Below are 21,817 nucleotides of genomic sequence, written 5' to 3'. Positions count from 1 at the left end.
CTTGCAAGCGTGCGCACTTACCGGTGTGCCTCCTCGTCGCACCCTCTTAACACTAGGAAGCTCGGCGTTTCCGGTATATAGATCACAGATATGAAGAGCATTATCGGTGCCATCGCGATCAGCATGGCCAGCTGGCGCCAGTCCAGGTACGCCCCGAGCAGGTACGAGATCAGCATACCGAAGTGGCCGGCAATCTTCTGGATCGCGCTGAGGAACCCCCGAATGTCCGGCGAAGCGATCTCGCTCACGTACACCTGCGCCACGGTTGAAACGATCGCACAGCAAAATCCACCGACGAACGCGGTAAAGAACATCGTTTCGACCGATTTGGCAAACATCGTCAGTAACCAGGAGATGGAAAATGGGAGTGACATCAGGGTGAGAACCCGCTTGCGCCCGTACTGCATCGCCAAGCCACCGAACATGCCGCCGAACAGGGCGCCGAGCAGGGAGAGGCTGGCGATCCAGCTGACCTGCTGATCGTTCACCGAGAAGTGAGTGTAGTTGCCGCGCTTCACATTTTGCAGCTCCTGCAGATTGTCAATGGCCGGGCTGGAGTAGCCTTTCCCAAGACCGGCGGCAAGCGGGCCGAGCGATACGGCGAGTGCTGCAATTATCTGGAAGAAAATGGGCGGAAAGAATGCAACATAGAGGATCATGTTGGGGAATTTTGATTATGGTTGTTTGTCAGTGTGATGTGCATTGTGCAATGGATGTTCCATTTTCTGTACCAGTCGTCTGTTGAGAGATGTAAATTATCCATCCCAATGGCGCCCAATGGTTATGATTCTTTCGACGAGAAATTCATATTATTCTCTGTCGCTTGTTGTTGTGGCGCCTCGTCTGTCATTTGTGGAAATGATAATACCCGCGATCAAGCACGCGTCGTTCTGGATGCACATCATTTGACATTAATGTCCCAACACGCCCCCGATGCCCGGAATGATGTAGAAATTGTAATCAAACGCACCGAACGACAAAAAAAGGAATAAAAGAGGCCAACAATTCTATTGTTGCATGCAGTTGCGCGTTCAGAATGCACTAGTGCTCTAACTCTACGAAAGCAGGAGGGATGTGGGTCTGGTGGAGTGCAATTATGTGTGATTACACCATGTACGCGTAGGATGAGCGATAATGGGCCTACAGCGACTCATTACTGCATGGCGCATGGACGTGTGGGCAGAATCAATAGGAATGTCGATGGAGTTTTTTTTTGCGCTCATTCATTTGACTGAACAGTGACAAAGCATTTCAATACGGTTCATGGAATACTAATTTTCGAACTGAAAAGCTGATAAGCGTTGATTGGTATGGTTGTCAGGGGTTGGCAAGGTTTTCAAGAGCAGTCTGAAAGAATGGAACAGGCTTTGGGTCGGATATTGAGATTTTGTTTGATAATTGTCATCAAAATAATCTTTTAGTGATATCTGAATCAGATAGAACCTTAGAAACTATCATGTTTTAATTTCTGGAGAGCTGTCAAGCTCTTGAAATTTAGTTATTTTGATCTTGCAACTTACAGAAAAGATTTTAAGTTTTGTTAAGGACTGTCTTCAAATTCTGAAGATCCTAAGTAGATCTCGTAATTTATAATGTGTTATGTGATTAATTGACATTAATGACATAAATCTTCATCTTTTTATGTAGATTTTAATGCTGTAGTATTGTAATAACAATGTAATCTTAACGCCCAACTGGGTTTGAATCAATGCAAAGTTTACGAGTCAGATTTTGTCCGAAATAGTTGGTAACACGCGTGAATCCAATTCAAAATCCAATTCAAAGGAAATATTTTAAACTGTTTATAGCACAAAATATCAATTCACTACACTACAAAACAAACATTCCCCATTCACATTCCTACATCCTGCTGGCAAAATTTAATGCACCTCCGGGTAAATAAAAAGCCGATAATGCCAACCGATAATGATCTGCCAAATAAAGGCACATCATTGACCCGGTTGCAGTATCCCCTTTATATCCAATTATCGCTGCGGCATTTCGATAGAGTTCTGAAGGCACACACGTAGAAATGCATTTTTATTGTCTGCAGGGGTAAAAAAAGAAGAAAAAAACCCGTTAGACCTGTTGCCGTCGTTGGCAATTACTGCTTACTTGCATCGATCATCGATCACAATCGGTGGGATGTGCGTGGGCCAAATGCAAATGCCTATGCGACAAGCCCGGCCAGCACCAGCCGACCGTAAATTACCGGTCAATTATGAAAAGTACACAATTTAATTTTAATTGGAAAACACAGTTTTCCCGACACAGCTTGTGTGTGTGTGTGTGTGTGTGTGTGTGTGTGTGTGTGTGTGTGTGTGTGTGTGTGTGTGTGTGTGTGTGTGTGTGTGTGTGTGTGTGTGTGTGTGTGAAAGGTGCGAAACATGCAGTTTTCAACACCTACAGAGCAAGGTGCGGTTGGTGCTGCTGGGTACCCTAGACCGGTCGAAGCTTTGATCAGACGTTGTCACCGATAAAGAAGGACGACATTGATCTATGCTTCGGACCGGGCTCCGGTCCTGGGTGGGAACGTTGTAGACATGTTTTGGTTAATTGTATCGTTGCATAGATAAAACTCAGCGGTAGTGTGGGCAGTGGTCGTAGTGGACCGGTTTGGCGGACAACCCTGCCGGGGGAATGCCTGCCGCGCCAGGAAGACATAAAGCCCAACTCTTCTGGGGGTACGCGGAAAACGTTCTGCGCCATTGGGTTGAGAAGTTTATGAGCATTCAATAGGTGGATTTGCTTCCTGGCCATTCGTTTTCATTACCGCTCAAGTGAGAATATCCTTTGGAATCTTTTAATAGTTCACGGTATATGCTACCGGGTACAGTACTGGAGTGATTCAGTTTGGATTTAGTGTCATATCTAGCGAACGATCAGATATCTTTCAGCACCGTTTGCTTATTTTTATGAAGTTGTCTGCAGTTGACTAGTTTTTGGGATGAAGCTTGACTGCTTGTGAACCTGTTGTGGGTTGGCTTATGTATGATTGCATCAAATCATCGGCTTATTCCACATCCACTAAGCTCGTAGTGATGTTGCACGACGACGAATAATAACTTAATTTATAAAAATAATTCCATAAAACTGACCATAACGTATAACTGCAGTTGGAATTTGTGCAGCCGTCGGCAGAGCTTGACTATTTCTACGAATCATTCCAGTGAAGGCCGGCCACATGACCGGAATCTCTAGTCAATGGAATCCATCCTCCCAGCAGTCTGGCCTTCATCCCATCGTCTTGGGACATTCCACCGTCTAACTAAATGATACTTGGGTCCGATCTTTTCGTTCTCGGTATGCAAGAAATAGCAAGCAATGCACTCCACAGCACTCACACACACACACTAGACGAGACAAACAACCCGTCCACGTTTTTCCAGCGCGCGAGACTGTTTGCATTCCGAGCCGTACGGCCGATAGAGCCCGCCGGTACAGCCCTGTCAGCCGTCACAGATAGCCAGTGCGACGTTCGAGTGACAAAGTCGTCGCGGTGGTGTCGTTGGCCACGGCGCACGTGAGGCACGAGATATGAACCTCCATTAAATATTAATTAGCCTTTTCATAACCGGTGCTTAGGAGCGGTGGGCGCCTTTAGCATTGGAATATGTTCTGGTCTAGTAGCTGCGCACCATCCTACGCGGCCTCATGGAGAGAGATAGAGAGAGTGAAAAAGAGCGAGGCATTCGACATTCGACATCGACATTAGTTAAGTTCCACATCTCAATCCACCGCCATAAACCGGGTGCTGTGTGCGCGCCCGGTACCAGTAGGCGACGAAATTCAAACTAGTACAGACACCATCACAGCCACCCCGGGTTCGAGTTATTGCAGCAGGCGATGAAATAGTCCCGAGCGGCAGGTATCCAAATGTTCACTGATAGGGCGTCGATGGTTGCCAGTGCTCCAAACACCTGCTACGGTCCGAGGATCGTAGAGGTCGGTTAAGATTGCATAAATTATATGGTAGGAATTTTATGGACCACGGTCAACACCGCGGTGAGGGTTCTTTTAGGTCAGACCACCGACAGCAAGCATTCCCATTCCCAACGAGTTCGCGAAACACCGCATGATCTTCTTTACGATCATCCAACCATTTTTTTCTCAGAAAGTTTGAAGGGGTTCGGGTCATATTTTGTCTAGTAAAATACGTTGAAACCTGCACCCCGTCAAACGGGTGTGTGAGTGCAATAAATTAGCTAATGGTGTGGCATCCGTGCTACGGATTTCGGTGGTAAAATGATAAAGATTCAGTAGTTAGGTTTATACCACCACCACAGTGGATTATCATCGGCTGATCATCTTGCTGATCAGTTCGATTTGCTATCCTGCTAACCGTTTGGTGGAACATTAGCCTTTTTTGTGTTGCTTCTCCAGCGTGCCTAAATGACTGTGGGTCTGGAATGTGAAAGAAAACATTTAAAACGTTCAATTCACCGGAGAACAGGTTTCGTGCGAGTTAAGAAAATTCAAATTCCCATTGAGCCTGTTGAGTTTTGCGCGCAAAAAACACTCAACTTGGACCTCTTTCCAAAGTCGTCATTATCTAAGATTGTCCTCAATTTTTTCGATCTTCTGTGCTGATGAGGAAGACAGAAAGTGGGAGAAGCCTTACCCGATCGATTTCAATTTGTGGTGCAATTTATGAGCCAGCTCGCCGCTAAAGCAGTGCCTAAGATTTGCACACTCCGCGCACACTCTTGGGCGTAGAGTTAATGCGCGTGATTTGAATTCAATTACGCGCGGAACTCTACAAGCGGTGTACAAGTTCGTTGCTCTGGAAGGAAGTGACACCTTTATGATGATTGGTAATCGAAAACACGTTTCCGCGGACGAGGGATCTCAGATATTGGAGATGACGGTAGAGATATTGACTATTGGAGGAGAACTGGGGGAGCTTTACTGTCTAGAAGTACTGTGCCCGGCACGCAAGACGGCAAGTGGCCACTCATTATCGTACAACTTCAACTTCCTTAGGGCCGTTATTTATCGTTCGTGATCGTGTTATGAGATGTCTGTCATTGGGTCACTGTTGATTTCTTCCTCAATTGGGGGGAGAAGTAACCAGTTCCGTACATAGTAGTTGCACACCTACCTGTGTAAAGTGATGTCCCTGCGTCAGCACACTGAACGCGCCGAGTCCCTTCGAGCCGGAAGTACTTCCCGCACCTCGTCGATGATCGTACGGCAGCTGGCCGGGACGTTCGGCGCCGGGGTGTAAGATTGCGGAACCCGGTCCATCTCCACCCATCAGCTGGCTGTGCTCGATGATGATCTCTTCCCGCTGCATCTTGCCCGCCAGCTCTTCCTGCTGGGCTAGCAGCTGCTTCTCGGAAAGTATCACACCCGGTTCGTGCCCCGCCCGAGGTTCGTGACGGTTCACCGTGTTGGACGGCGGTTTCTTCCCACCGTCTGCTGACTTCTTGTTGTTCGGTTGACCGTTCGATGCTGGGCCCGGTGGACGCTCCCGGTGATTGTAGTGTGGTAGCTGATGCTTTGCGCGTGTCGTCGGCGGCCGGTTGCTTGCTGGCTGCTGCTCCTCGTACGGTGGGACGGCCACCCGCGGTCCCAGGTCCGGATGGAGCGGCGGGGAGATCAGTATGTTGTACTGATTTTTCGTAAAGTTCAGGCTGTAGTTCACGTTGTAGCGCTGCAGGTCGACGACACTGTTGGTGTTCTTGGGCTCACCGGGCACGCTGGTACGCTGGTACTGGTCGCGCACGTTATTGCACAGCTCATGCTGCCGCGCGTCGTCGTAAATCAGTGCCCGCTGCTGCTGGGGTCTGTGGCTGCCAGCGCCGTGGTGGTGGTAGTTCCCACTCGGCGTAATGTTGTTCTTGAGGATACCACCGATCGGGGCTCTTGATGAACGTTCCGGCTCCGTGCCGTAACCACCGTACAGGGCGACCCGGTTACGTTCACTGCGGTAGTCGTAGTTGTTCAGCCGCTCGCTTACCGAGCGGGCCGTGATCGGGTCGGCACCTACTGCACTGCTGCTGGACCGGTGCGCTGCCCGGGCCGGCTGCTGCTGGTACGCCGGGTGGTGATGGTAGTGATGGTAGTCGGCTGCGTAGTAACCCGTTTGCGAGGACGGGTTCGATCCGGGATCGTAGCGTAACAAATTCGGACCGTATCGGGCACTGGCGAACGTGCTGTCGTACGCCGGTTCGTTCAGGTGATGGTGACCGTACTGCTGCGGATAGTGATCGACCGGCTTCGGTAGGTGCGGCAGTTGATCGTGCGGCTGCAGGTGCGATATCTGGTGCAATTGGGGGCAAAGAGAGAAATGGAAATACATTAGATATACGGGTAGAGACAGATATACAAAGGTGGAAGGAATAAGATGCAGATTATACAACATGGACTGATACACTGTAAAGCACTTAGCATCGGACATCGGAGCTTTCCCGAGAGATCAGGCCCCAGTTTTTAGCCACCGAAAGTTGCCTCCGGAAATTGCAATCTCCGAATACGAATGCATTACATTCGCTTGCCTTTTCCCAGACATTAAGTCCAACGAAAGCACAAATACTACGGAGTAGGAAAATCGCTTTCTAACCTGTCACTTTGCGGCATCCGTCACTGTCACTGGGAAGGGAAAAGGTCAAAGCCCGATGTCACAGATCACGCGACCCCCCCGCACTCTCCGGGAGATGTCGAGACGAATTTCGGGAGACAAATTACGTATTAAGTTATCAAAATTTCCAACTCCAGCCCACAAAATTGGTGGTGCGCTACAACAATGGTGACAAATGTCGGGATGCTTTTTCCGAAATGTAGGTCACCCCCTCCGTTTCCCATCCACGTCTTTTGGGGAGACATCGCAATGGAGTTTGAAGGATTACGACCTGACCCGAGTCTGTCTGGGTGGAGAATGTGGTTAACCAGAAATGGGGTGGAGTGTTCGTGTCGAGTTCTGTTCGGGTTATTGCCGGGGACCGGGGGCGATAAACAGTAGCGACCAGAGACGGACGTACACCAGATCGCAATAAAGTGTATGTATGTGTGATAAATTTCGATTGCAACTGAAACCGTCATCGTACCCAACGCGCCGGCGGCAACTCCAGCATTTACATCGGCGGCGGACATTAGCAACGAAGCAACATGGTTCTGTGTCTCCCTGTCGGTCGGATTGCTTGTATCATGTGATCGTGCACGGGGTGTACCTATTGCGAGTCATTGCTGTTCTGAGCGGTCCTGTTGTCTATTGTCCTTCCCCACACCCACAGGCCTTGTGTTCTCCCGGGTGCTCCGGATTGTTATGTTCGTAATGTAACACTATACCCTTTGGCATCGCTTACGGTCTCTCCCTCTCTCGCTCTCTATCTCACGAAGCTGGGCTGTCAAACTGCACCCGACACATGAACATGTCTTTCATGGTGTGATTTATGCTCGAATGGGTTTCCGTCCTCAAGCGTCAAGTGTTTTGTCGCTGGCGTGTGACAGGCGGCCAGGAGGCAAGCGACACGGTGCGCGCTCTGCTGCAGATTGCAGATCGCAAACAAATCGTTCCTAAGGCGTCCAGTGTGACAAGTGCGCTCTTTAATCAATTGTGTGTCTCCTTTTTACCCCCACGCGAACGGGTGAGGGGGAAGCGGATGGCTGTGTGTGAAATTGGATCCGAAGGACCAAACCGACCAGGGATGGTTTTATTGGACACTACCGGAAAATATGGCTCACCCGCTGCCCTCGCCGTGGGCCGATGGGTTCATTCCGTTGGCATTTTATGATGATGATGATGATGATGATGAGCAAGAAGGATGATGCGAATAATCGCATTATCCTCTTGCGGAGTGTCATAATTCGGTACGAATGGGTGGTTTTGTAAGGCCCTGGGTGCACGGTGCAGCATTCGCAGGGGAATAAAAATAGTTTTATGACGATTTGACGTGGATAAATGCAACCCAAATAGAGTTGTAACAGCAGAAACAATGTGGAATGAAAAGCAGTCCAGAATGTAATTGGATCGGAGAGGTAGTTCGTAGGATATTGGTATTTGGTAAATCTGTTAATAGTGATACAAATGTAGATATTTATATAAGCATTTAAAGTGTTTATAATAAATTTAAATACACATTCCTCTTGAATGTCTTCCCAAAACTTTATAAAACAGTGAACTACTGGCCCTCCAACGTCAAGAGATGACACGATTAAACATGTCGGATTTGGATCGAATATCTTCATTATTCATAGAATTGTAAACATTTCTTTGGTCCTTCAATATTAGGAGAAATGTGATCGATCAAATTACGACCCCAGCTCCTCAAGAAGCTGCTTAGACGTCTTGTTCTTGTCCAACTTCCATTTTCAGACATCTTCACTGTATCTCCACTTTCAACTCCAAAACGTTTGAATTGACAAACAAGAAAAAAATGCGTCCCATTCGCCACCAACCAAAGGCAAGCAAACCAATTGAAACGAATTAAATCGTTCGAGCGAAATGGGTGCAGACACAGGCCGAAACCGGGCAGTGGCGGCTAATGCACCATAACAAAGTGATTGTGATGTCTTTCTTCTGTGAGACTTTGTCCATCTGGTGGTGGCATTATGGGGGGTGTTTTGGTCGGGACAGTTTGATCGCTTCGTTGGGACGCTGTGAGTGAAGAATTTATTGAACGCAACGCAAGCAGTGATGTAATTATCCGTTGTTTTAGTGTCAAATTTGAGCACCAAATATCATGGATGAGTCATTTTGGAGTAGGAATGCGTTTTTTTTTTTGGGAATTATGTTCTCGCATTTAGGGAATAAGTCTCGCCCATCAATCTAGAGGTCAATGCCACGAGCTGAGAAATGTGAGACAAGCTAATGTCAGTGTCATATATGATTGTTGCAAGAGCGAAATTGATACGTAAACACAATGAAAGAAGGGTCACAAGAAACTCAAACATCAGAACCCGCAATAAAGACATTCAAGTTTCTTTTCACAAAAGACGCAAGCACACCCAACAAGAGATTACATGCAAGCGTGCTCAATGAGCATGAGCTCCACATCAAAACCCAACACGACACAACTTCCCAACATTCCGGACACGCCAAAGACAACCTCAGCACGATCGGAAAACATACCCGACGCCCCACGAGTCGGCGATGCATCGAAAGGAAATTAAAATGATATGCATAAAACAGTCCCCCAACACACACACACCCTTCAATCCCTGGGACGGTTTCGATTGTTGCCCTAGTTCACCATTCCGCACTCTTCCCCTTTAATAAAGGTCCATGGTGTGGTCTGTATGTATTCGGAACTCCAAACGGCACACCTTTTCCAGTCCCGATTCGGTATGTTTTGGGGCCCTGGATGCCGGCGTTTGCTTTGAAGGGTGTTACGGCTTGGTACGGGGCTATAATTTTGACGGTTCGGTGTGCCGAAGTTGAGTCCCCCGGTTCCACCCAGTGTGCGGGTGAGGGTGAGTTATTCATATTGTACCGGTTTGGTGCAACCGCTGCAGCCGCATTTGGCTATGATGATGGGATGAACATTTCGTTTTTCGTCTCCAGCTCTGGCGGAGGTAAAATTAGAATTGAGGGATGCTTGCGCCGTCCCCAACGAAAAAGCTGGGTGGGTGTCTATTATTGATGGGGGGACGAGGGGGGAACACACCACAACCAGGTTTGGCCACAATCTTTATGTTCATCCGGGAGGGAAGAATTTCTGCTTAATCAGAGTGACTTATTTATGGAGCGACTCGAACTCTCCCCCCCTTTGTCTCTGAGGGCGTGCGTGTCGGCACGATGTGACCTTCGTGTGATTTTGATTTTGAGCAGTTCTCCGCTCACGAAAGGGGGAGAAGACACACAGGCTGTCGGGAGCGGAATCGGAATTAGTAATTTATTTGTTCCGTCGAATTTGGTCGTGGTGGTGGTTGTTTCGTTTGCATAGATAAAGCATTGAACAATGATGACCAAACACAAACCCTTTTGCAGGTGTGTTTTGTGCGCAACGCAAGGGAAAAAAACATCCTCTTTTGCCGCACCAATAGGGCGACAGCGACATGGACAGTGAATCGGAACGAAACATAAATCGAACTTTTCGTTGTCGATGCGAATCAAGGCAGCCCTTGTTTGTTGGGGGCCGACTGTGCGTGCGTATGAGAAATCGTTTTTCAATCGGTTGTTGTGGTGTGGCCCCACGGTTCGAAACAATAATTTAGACATTATGAAACGCTTGGCGTTGAAATATTGTTGCACTTTGTGGGGTGGGCTTTGTCGCTTTTCGATATTGCTAATTTATGCGCCTGGCAAATCGATCGTGTTCGATCGTGTGACATTAAAAAAAAAAAAAAACAATAATAGGAAGCCGCTAGTTTCGTAATAGTTTTCTGCTCAAATAATCTCTTGAATGTGTGAACGTGTGCAAAGACGATTATGGTTGAAGGGCTCCACCACATGGCGGCATTTGTTTGAAGCAATTGTGAGTGCGGCAGCATTGTGCAGGTGTCATGGATGGAGCAAAATTACTCAAACGCGTGCGATGCTTTCTCAATTGCAGATGGAACAAGCCGTTACGAAATTAAACGAATAGTGTCAACCTACGCGAAGGAATTTTAAAACAACTTTCAAAAAACGAGAACGCATCGACATTCTGTCCCTTGAACTCTCGTCTGTGCGTGAGGTGGTGAGTGTGAAGTCTGTCTGGAAAAAAATGCCATAAAATAACCATTTCCTTTCGGTTGGTAATTGCTTTCGTTCAGTTATTTTAACTCAATCACACACACAAACACACACACACGCCAGTGGAATTGGAAGTGAAAATGGAGTGCAAAAACTACTGCAGCGAGCGACGAAAATGTATAGAAGGCATTTTTAGTATTTACTTTCTAAAAAAAAACGGAAAAGAGGGTTGAGAACCTGCCCAAAAGCAAACGATCGAGCGCAGTCGGGGAACAAAGAACTGAAGGGCACGACACAACACACAAAAAAGCACCACTGAGGTCCACTTTTCTGCTTTGGCGCCCCTATATTTGCTTCCAGTCATCAGCATGGTGACCTGCTCCTTCTTCTTCCTCTACTTCTTTTGGACAGCGAAACAGCAAAGCTGAAAAGTAACACCACCATTCGGGGGTTGTGCCGTACCCGAAGGCGTCAAAGCAAGTGAAAACTAAACGACTTCTAAGCGTCATAAATCTCGCCTTGATTTATGACCGCTCCGTATTTCTCGGGGTGCCGGCGCGATGCGTTGTGAGATAAAATGCACCAAGCACATAGAAGCACACGCTAGTGGGGTGTATGTGACTCTCTTCTCACCATGGCACAAGGGAGCAATCGTAATCAGGACAGGTTCCGTCTGACTCCGAACTGGAGCAAAATGCAGCTCTCAGCGCACCATAAATGTCCACCACAGCAGCAGCAGCAGCAGCAGCAGCAGTGGTGGCAGCATGAGCATAAAATTGCCCAAAACATAATCGTTTCTAAATGGGAGGGTACGTTTGTAGCTGTGCGGGTCTGAGAGAGAAACAGAAGAGATGCTTCCGTATTGTTTGTGCAAACGGTTCATAATTTATACGCAGATTCTTCTCTCAACGGTGCCGAAACGGGATGCATCTGGAATGTTGTATTGCATCGCTTTTGTTCTTTCCTCATCATCCCTGCCGGAGGGTGTTCGTCGTGAAGAACGTTCGTCCGGTTACGCATATTTAATCAGTCACAATCATCGCTGCTGCTTCTTTTTGCTTCTCTTGTTTCTCTCGTCCCGTTCGATAATAAGGCGATTACTTAAGCACATAAATCACTATCATCGGCAACATGTTGGTTGTGTGTTTTGTGCTTATTGTTATTTTTTTGGTTTTTGTTTCTGGAGCACTTTAGATGGTTTGGGGGCATTTTCAGAAACAATGCACCAATTTTCGCAATGGCAAAACATATTGATTACATTTTGCAGCCATCAATCATGATAACGCTAGCGGAAAGAAACGGGAGCAAATTACTATGATCTGTTTTCCATATTCCAGTATGTCAGATTGAAAACGGATGCACTTTGGATAGAATTGTTTTCCCGTAACGAACAACCATTGTCGATGGCTGGAGGGTAGCCACAATAGTGCATTGAATCTGGTGCATTCATGGTTAAAAGGATTGATGAATCCACATCCATTGAGAGTTTGAGTAGAAATTTCCTATTGTTCAACCGTTGGAGCGTATCGAAATCCTTTTGTCTGATGCAGCTCCAGCACACTTCCCAGAACTCCCGTAAAAGGATACATTACAAACTCATTCGGTTTGGGGGGGAGGTGCTGGGAACATACGAATGCAGACCGCTAATGAGTTAATCATCGTTTCAACTGTTTCCCATCGGTTTAAATCCCCTCCGTCCACACACATACAGCAAATGCAATCATAAGCCGATTCTGCCCCAAAACAACCATTTCGCTCGTCCCGAATCTAATTTCCGTTTTTTTTTTGTGGGTTGTCTGTGGACCGCTAATTACAAAGCGCACCCCAACAATATTAGTGTGCCGCCGCACGAATGGACAACGATTTGCGATGAAGCCATTTGCAGCCATCTTTCGCCAGACGGACAACAGACCTCCTACAGTGGCGCGGAACGGCCGTCCCATCATTAGCTAAAAAAACGGGAAGGAAGGTTATTATTTTCTGCTCCCCGCTGCTGTTTGCCGCCACTTTGTGTTGTGTGGCTGTTTGTTTGATGGGTTTGATGCCAGGCAGGCGGTTTAATGGACGGATCGATTTGAGTAGCTGTGCCCATGGTGTTTATTCGGTTGATGTTTTTGTATGATCTTAAGGATCTACTGCAATTCCCTGTAAAAGCAAGGAAAAGATCAGGAAAGGCTTTCTTGAAGAGGCAAACTTTCAAGTTCACAGGAAGCAACCCTGCAGATAGAAAGCAAACCAAATAGCCTCTCAAAAGAAGTCCGACACCCTTCGGTACGCACCGATCCCACGAGATCGGAAATGCAACTTCCTTTCCGGAGGCATCGGGACTTCAGCGAAACCCATCATTATCCTCGCCACTTCAACGCCCGTTCGACCCCGCTCTCGTTCCCGTCTTGGGATAATCTTGCCCCTCGGGAGGATAACGTTAACACGCTTCCAATCGTGTGCCGGAAGCATCCTTCTCCCTCCACAGACGCTACTGTTATTATTTTTAATTTGTATTTGGCATGAATTTTGAACCTTTTTTTTCGTTGGCTTTTCTTGCTTCTGGCCTTTAGGGCTCAATGGAATGTTTGGCTGGCGTAATCAAGAATCTTACGAAACAAAATGAAATAATATTTTGCATCGATATGCCAAGATGCTGCGATTGTGTGTGTGCGTGTGCGTGTGTGACTCCGTTCGTGCGTTGGATGAGACCGCTTCGATGACCCGTTTTTTTTTTGGTCGACATCGTAAAGGGATTGGGTGCGCCTTGAGGGCAACTTTATGTTTGATTATTTATCGACCGACATGCCATGAGAAAATGGAACAAAAATATTGTTTTCATGTTCCAAAAAATGCCTTCCCGTAACGTATAATTTACAAAATCGACAACAGTTTGTTTGCATTAAAATGTGCGCAAAATATGCACAACAAAACAAGAGCGCGATACGATAGCATCAGGCCCGATGGCTTTTTATTTCTTTCGACGCACAAAACCAAACAGGAAAGGGTGTCTTTTGTAAGAGAATGATTCTATATGATTTACCTAACGGAGAGCGTCCCTCCTGTTAACAGCTGCTTCTTGTTAGCAGAGCAGAACAAATACAGCATGCCAATGTCTTAATTAATGTTGGCGATCGGCGCGTGATCATAATGAAAACATTGACGACAACAGCGACCAAACAATGGTTGTCTTTTTTGTCTTTTGTTTTTCGTAAGTTTTCGCTCCCTTTTTTTGGAGGAGTGGGAAGGCGCACCGGAATTTCTAATCATCTCATCGGCCAGTTTCTGCATCTTTCGATGTGCCATTGTTTGGTAACATCTTTTTTTTCTGTTTGCATGTTTTCCTTTTTGCCTTGACCTTTCCGGGCGTGTTACACTGAAATGGACAGTTGGCCGGAGTTGGCGAATCGGATGTGTCGGAAAACTTGCCGAACAAACCCATCATCCCATCAGCAAATCAGGAGCGTTTTTGTGTGTATGTGTATCCCTTACTTTTTTCTTTTCTCTTCCACGTCGCTCGATTCAGTTGTCAATTTTTGTGCCCGTTTTTTCCCCCCCAAGGGCTCGATGGGCTGTGTTCGAGAAGCTCGAGCGCTTTTTTTCCTCTCTTCTTCTGCATTACTTTACTCGTGTACTGCGGAGGATGCGGAAAACGCATTGCCGCGGAAGCTCCACCGGTCGAGTTGATGCCGAGTTGATGGGGAAAAGTTTTCCGATCGATCACAAACGACTGCGAAGCGTTGAAGGGAGCGCCAGGATTCGCTCTCCCTTTTTCCCCCCGATTCCCTTTCCATTGAGAATGAAGACATTATATTTCGTGCAACTTTTTTTTTCTCTGCTGCCCTTTCGTCGAAATGTATTGAAAGGAATCCAGGGCCGAGTATGATGTTATTTCCATTGGGCCCATTTCACCTCGCTACTTGACATATCGGTCGACGGCTGCCCGCACGGTGGTCGGTCCAGGACTTCCGTTGCGCCACTGTTACGTGAACATCCGGGGCACGTGAACGCAACCGTATCGAGCGGGTGATGTTTATCGGACATTTATTAGGTTATCGTAGTTGTCGAGTGAAGTCCTTGCTTTATGCGCTCGCGGAGTACGTTTTTTTTTTGTGCGCTCGTTATGCACACCACTTCAACCGAAGCTTTGAAAGGATTGAGATTTCCGTCGGAACAGTCGGAAGCAATGGTCTTTCCTTACCGGACCGGGGTCCATTTTCGAATTTGGTGGAACTTTTTTTTTTTATAGGAAAAAGTTTCCTTCAATCACGCCAAACCTCGTTTGTGCGGGCGACACTGTGTCCATGGTGTGTTGAGGTAAAAAGGGAAAGCACTCAGCACACGCTAGTGGTCGAAGTTTGTTTATCAAACCTTTCAGCAAATGGCATTAACATTTGACTTTGAGCTGCCGGTTGAGGTTGAAAACGAGGTAAGCTGTGGGGTTAAGCGGTGACAAAATGGGCATGGGCACTTTGCTCTTTAATGGTCATACTTTGTACGAATAGTTTCTGTACACAGAATTTTGCAATTGGCGAAGCTTATTGATTGGTTGGAAAGTTTGTAAAGATCTTTGAAGTTGATGCATTTATTCCATTTTCGAAATTGTCGCCTGAATCTTCCTCTCTGTTAGGACCTTGATAATTTCTTGAAGACTGACATGGACTTATGATAGATATAGAATTTCTCTGTAGATGTCAACACTTTTATCCGGCTTCAAGGTATAAACAAAGATAACATCAACGCCCATAAATTACTACAGCTTGGTTACTTGGCTACCTATTGTAACCATTTCATCCGATCTCTCTAACTTCTTAGACATCCCTGTACTCTTACTAGTCATCCCGGATCAATGACAATCGTGTTGAGAGGTACCGAGAAACCCTGTAAGAGCATCTTGAGAAAGGTCTGTTATCGTAAAAGATCAGAAATATTTGAAAAACATTATTTTTCAACTTTGATTTTTCTTATTTTTTCGAAAGAAGCAGTTAGCGTGTCAATAAACGTTGATATATTGTATAACTCTGATAACGAATTGGAAAAATGGCTACAGAACTCCCTGTGTCTGGTTGCCGCTGTTTCTAGTAGTTTATTGAAACACTATCTCCAAAAAAGAAATCCTAATGATCAGCTGCCATATCACATTTTAAAGCGGCTTTCGGTAAAGCAATCCAAATCTTCACCTTTCCCGCTGTCGGTATCTTTGAATCTTTCGTTTTCCTTCCTGGGACGAATGGCTTTTATGGCTTCTGGGACGGCTTTGTTGGGTTTGAGATGCCGAAGGTAACCTGTTCAGGTGTTTGGTATCAAATTTCTTACAAAGTCTTCACAATTTATACCCCAAAAACAAATGCTTGTGAAGGCTGGCAGAAGATGAGACACTTCTCAGTAAGACACAGAGCCTGTTTTATCGGTGTGAATGTATCAGGCAAGAGAATCATCATCTCTAGCTGTCAATAATTTGTCTCATTGAAAATCAATGAATCAATTATAGCCAAATCCCCCCCCCCCCCACGCCCCCACGGGTAGTGTCGGGAATGTTGACGAAGAACACATTCCAACAGACCATCGTGGACCACATTCAGTGAAGGCCACGAAGCGATTGACATTGCGAGCGATGGCGTTGGGAGCTGGTTTGCGGTTAGCAGACACGCGTCCAGCCATAGCCCGAAACGACATGACCGAGACAAGTGTAACCGGCGCGGTGTCTGTGACTACACGTGTCGCTGTGGCCTGGTCGTGTGAAGCACCGCCGCGTACGTGACGTGGTTTTGTTTATGATCTCCGCGACTTGGTCGCCTGGAATCAGCTGTGATTGATTGGAGGAAAAATTCTATTCTTCGCTGAATGGAACGAACATCGCTCTTTGGGGACAAAGAGAAGCTCTCTCCGGCTATGCACGGAGCTGCTTGCTGTACATCGGGAGGATGATAGAAGGAGCGGAAGGGGAATTGTTTTCTTTGTTGCGAACGCGAACAGAATGAAATGGGGCAAGCGCTCGTAAGACATACGCACCATAGCGAAGGACGAAGGGCGCCTTTTTTATGATCGCTCTCCCCCATCATCATGGCCAATCAGAATTGGCTGCGCTGTTGTGGTTGTGCTGTTCCCTTCTTAGGAAAATTTCATTAGACACTTTTCCCGCGCTTGACCTTGCCAACGACCTCTCACGCTTTTGCGAATTCACACGCCAAAAAAAAAAAAAAGAAAAAAAAAACCAAAATTGTTTGTCGCTTCAAATTGATTTTTTATGCCTCGATGATTAGCTTCTTCCGTTTGTACCGTGCCAAACACCGTGCCTGCCGGGAGTTGTTCAATAAAATTGGAAACCTCCCAAACCGGGGGCCAAACTCATTTTGGCAGAAAAGTGTTGCCGAATTTCCGTTTTTTCTCTCTCTCTCTCTCTCTCTCTCTCTCTCTCTCTCTCTCTCTCTCTCTCTCTCTCTCTCTCTCTCTCTCTCTCTCTCTCTCCATCGAATAAGGAAACCGCTAACACACTCTCTATTCTGCTTCCCTGTTTTGATTGATGGCATCGATTACACAAAACGCGACGACCGTGCGCCCCGTTATTCCCCGGTTGAAGCGACTGCGGCCATTGTCCGTCCAGACCGCCAATGGCATAGCAAGACAAAGGGAAAGCGAACCTAAATTGCATCATTATCTTCATTACGGTTCATAATTCACGCCATATCGCGGGTGTGATGGAAGCGACGAATTTCCACGCGGTGGAAAAAGTGGAGCCAGCGAAGCGGAAGAAAGAAGCCACCATTCTCTACTCTTTGTAGGAGATTTTGTGTTATCATCTTCATCTGCCCCCCGAAGGCTAGGATTATTCCTTTGTGGTTCCCAGACACACACACATGTGCGCGTGTGTTTTCGGGGGTTTTCTTTGGATCCTTGGACGTTCGTTCGGGATTGTTTATGTGTCGGCCCAACTTCGTTTTTGTGCTGTGTTCTCCCAGGGCAGGGAAAGAAATGTCTATCAAAGCAGAAAATTGGAATTCAATGAGCGGTCGTTGGGTCTGCTGATGCCTGCCAATGTCAGGACAATGGACAGGAATACAATCAACAAGCGTTGCCAAATGTAGCGTGTGTAGTGTGTGTTGTGGTTTGGGAGAAGTGGAGCAATCACACTAATTATATCAATCCAGAAAGGAGCACAACGAAGTCTGGTGATCTAAATGTTCTGTCCTGATTGTTTTGTAATTAGTAGAGCAGGTTTTTTCTATGAAATTTTGGTCCTTCGAACCTGATTAAAGTATGAGTGGACATATACAACCGATTAATGCTATTATTCTGCACGTTTAAAGCTCATTTTATAATCATAAGGAAATGGGTGTATAATGCGCTTACTACCACCACCATATAAACCCACAGGAAAAAAGAATAATCGCATCCCACCAACTGTGCAATTGTTTTCTACCGATTTTAAACGATGCAAAGAGTGTGTAAGTTTAAAGGAAGAAATTGAGCCCCCTTCCCTCGCTAGACTGCATTCTGTACACTTTTTCGCTTCAACTACCACTTCAACAACAACTACCATTTCACTTCACATCCTGAAGAACCTGTCAAGCTGTTGACGGTGTCCCCGGACTCGCTGGCAGGGCGGAAAAATGCTTCCGGCCCGAAGCCAAACGAACAATTGAGCTTCGGTGGCCACCAAAGTGGATGATGGCGATGAGGACGAAGATGATGATGATGATGATGATGACTATTATTTCCTTATTGTCTAAGCTCCACTCGAGCGAGAAGGAGCGAGAAGCGCGAAAAGAACCGGCCCGAGACGGCATCGCACGTGGGCACGTGGTAGACGATGCATTAATCGGGGAAAGAATCGGACAGCAGCGAGAGGTGGCCGTGAAGGGCAGGAATGCTCAAAATGAGATGAAACTGTCCCACCCACACCGGTGGGTAGTAGTTTTTGCTTCGTTTGTTTTCCCCCGTGCTAAATCCTTTGCTCACTACTAGTGTGTACTTCGCGCGAATCATTGTACGTGAAGAGTCGTGCAGCAGCAAAACCCGTCAACTCCGATGATAAATGGCTTAATAATACGAGACATTATTTGTCACCTTGTCGCTCTTTCCCGTGGACTTCATTGTTTTGAGGGGGGGGGGAGGAAACGGACAAGCAAGGGAGGCGCTAAAGAGATTACGAAACTGAGCGCCTCAGAAAATATTGGCAAGCCACGGGGATGTTGGAAATTATAACAGTTTTCTTGGGACTCCCCCCCAAGAGACGACCCACTTCCGGCGCTAATCTCGTTTCAGAAATGGGCTGTTTACGGGGAACTACTGAGCAGTATGTGGTCACCGAGGTGTTCGTAGTTCACAATGTCCACAGCGGTAGGTCCACCGGGATTTTATGGACCGATCGGACCCGCGACTAATTGGTTCACGCGCACGCCCGCGTTGGTAATTGAATTGTTGTCCCCACCGGGCATCGTCTGCAAATCGGCTTGTTCAGTGCGAAACGTTCTAGTACCCCGGGGGAGACCAGATCTAATTCCCAAGTTCAGCTAGGGCGATGCTACCCAGTGTCTACCGTTTTCCAACAACTGTCAAACAACGGCACTGCCTCTACCTGGAGTTCTCAAGCGCGAGCGGGTCGTGTGGGTCGTGTATTTAATTTCTCACCCAACAACACGGCAGCAACACAGATTCTACGTCCTCATCTTGGTTGGGTCACAGACACACACACACACACGAAAGATCTTCTCGCCGTGTTTTCTTTCTCCCCTCTGTCTGTCTCTCTCTCTCTCTCGAGATGCAACGGTACTGTGGTTGAGAGGTGGTACTTTACAAATGGATCAACACCCGGTCCACGGCTGGCACGGCGCAGAATCGATAAGATATACCGGTGTGGACCACCCTACCGGTCAGCAAACAGAGTGACGAGGGAGAGAAGAACGGGAACTGGAACCGCCATTTTCTCGAGTGGGCGATGGATTAGTGAAAACATGCAACGACAGATTGCTCCGAAACCTGGCCCCGACTGGTGGGGTCCGTACGGTGGTCTAGGCTCGCGCTGCAGGAAGTCTGCTGCGGGATGCATTCGGACATTGGCGTTTCGGACCCGTTAGTTTGCTCCCTCCCCCCACGGGTACCGTAGCATGACTTATACCTCACCATTTCTATGCTTCTCGTTGCCCCGTTATGCATCCCCCTCTTCATTAGAGCCCGGAGTGTACCGTGTGTTGATATGTCCCACACGCGAACACACGCTCTCCCATCGAGCGGGGCTGGCTCGCGTTGGCTGCGAACTGCGAGATAAATGGCAGGCCATTTCCTCCACTTTGGCTGACCCGCGAGTCCACACTCGGACTTTACAGTCCATCACACAGTGCAAACGAATCCTTTCGGAGCTGGCAGAAAGCAAGCAATCAACCGTAAAGCTGTGAGCTGTGAAGTGAAGAAATTGAATGGGCGTTCGATGATTGAAAACCCGCGGACTCGGTTCTTCTACCCCCCTCGACTCAGCGATCCTTGGTTCCCCGTTGATTAGAAGTGAGGCAGAAAATGCCACATTTCCCTCTACGCCGTTCCGCAATCGTGTGCTAATCGTGTCGCGGATAATCGGATTTATGGCAGGGCGGGCGACCATATTAATCTCCCGAGGCCCGCGTACCTTTGAATTGCGGGTGTCGCTGACTTTGACACGATCAGTGGCGGCATATCTGCAATTGACTTATGTGCTTGTGTATGCATACACACACACACACACACATGACGCACATCGCGGGAGGGCTTGCTTTTGCTTAATACCTTGCCAGCCGCATTGTCACTCCGGATGGACAAAGTAGACGTTTATGATGTGATTGCAGCTGATGTACGGGCTCAAAGCGACACGGGTGACACAGGAAAAGCGCCTGACTTGACAGTATGCAAAACAGCTTGAAATGTGTGTGTATGTGTGTCTTGGTTTCTTGGTGGTATGATTAACGCTCGACAACGTTTGATTTTTGTGCTGACTTTCCACTGTGACCGGCGAAACGATGTTGAAACGTTAGTTAATTTATGCCCCTTGACGGCACCCTGCAGTGACCAGGCACGCTCTTGAGAAGGGCTTAGCGTATCGCATATGAATATTGAAGCTACTGTCGTGAGCAATTATTAGCCGTAAGCTCTTGATCGATAGAACCGCTTTGAAGTTATCAATCGAAGCTGTCCAGGCCGGGCTTAGTTCAAAGTGACTCACGGGTTTCTTGCAAACGGGCAGCAAGCGTTTCAATTACAACGCCCATACGCCTCATCACGGGAGAGTTTCTCTTACGCTCCCGGAAATAGTTGGCGTAATATTCAGCAATCACAGTAAAATGTGCAAACAGATATATTTAAAAAAAAAACAACAAATTTATCAATAAAATGTGCGGCTATTTGCGATTTCCAGGCGCTAGACAGTGGAACGCGCAAACAAGCTTGTTTAAACATTCACCCTTTTCGAAAGTTATTTGATTTGTGGCCAGTAATAAGCTTTCCGGACACGGGCAAGTAACGATCGTACATTAGACCGTGCGCCGTCGTTGCATGTTCATGCTGCCTCTCCCTTGCTGCCGCCCAATGTGTGCAATTTGTTACCCAGCGAAGGCAAGATTCCATCGATTAGCTATCGATTTTCTATCGCTATCGTTCCCCCCATCAGGCGGCAAACGGGCGGCTCTCAAATGGCTTCATTACGTACGCAGGGACTGTGCTCTGTGTATCGCACTTTTTTGCCATCTCCCATCCCATCTACTTCACTAAGTAAATTTTGAGCTGTCAAACCGCTTGTCGATTTTGCTGGTGCTGCTGCTGTCCGGTTAGGATGGCGCATTCGAGTGTGGGCACCCGGGGTATGTGTGCCTAATGGCTCGGGCAGATGTCTTCGTGTTGTGCGCGGTCCGGTCCAAGTGCACCGAATTGAAAGGAAAAGTCCTTCGCCTGGCGCTGGAGACCGGGTGAAGCGATCGTTTATTGGTTTTTATGAACCGTCTATTAACGGGCACCGTCGAAACTGGGTGTGCATGGGCGTACGATCCGGGTTCGGGTGTATCTGGTTCAAATTGAACATCTCCAGTGTGTTTGTGTCATTTGGCACCGTTTTGTGGGAGACGCTGTTATCTTCATCGGGACAGTAAGAATGTGAACTGAATGAAGCGAAATGTCTCATAGAAAAGCAATTGCACAATAAGATCCCACGTGACTGTTTGTCTTCTGAAGAACAAATGAAGTTTGTTAATC

The 21,817-nt window shown here is 47.2% G+C and overlaps 1 protein-coding gene across 2 annotated transcripts in view; it reads right to left on the bottom strand.

The window, feature by feature from the left end:
• The window catches only part of LOC121595555, a 108,413-nt gene that overhangs the window by 6,354 nt on the left and 80,242 nt on the right, over positions 1–21,817 (bottom strand). For both annotated transcript variants that reach the window (XM_041919601.1, XM_041919602.1), the window contains 2 exons: positions 5,102–6,265; positions 22–617 (listed from right to left, as the gene is read on the bottom strand). In XM_041919601.1, coding sequence (XP_041775535.1) covers positions 22–617; positions 5,102–6,265 — 1,760 coding nt within the window. The remainder of the gene's footprint in view (positions 1–21; positions 618–5,101; positions 6,266–21,817) is intronic.

This window comes from Anopheles merus, chromosome 3R, assembly GCF_017562075.2.
Source record: "Anopheles merus strain MAF chromosome 3R, AmerM5.1, whole genome shotgun sequence".
Taxonomy (NCBI): domain Eukaryota; kingdom Metazoa; phylum Arthropoda; class Insecta; order Diptera; family Culicidae; genus Anopheles; species Anopheles merus.
The sequence above is the reverse complement of the archived record's forward strand: the minus strand, read 5'-3'. Positions and strand labels throughout refer to the sequence as shown.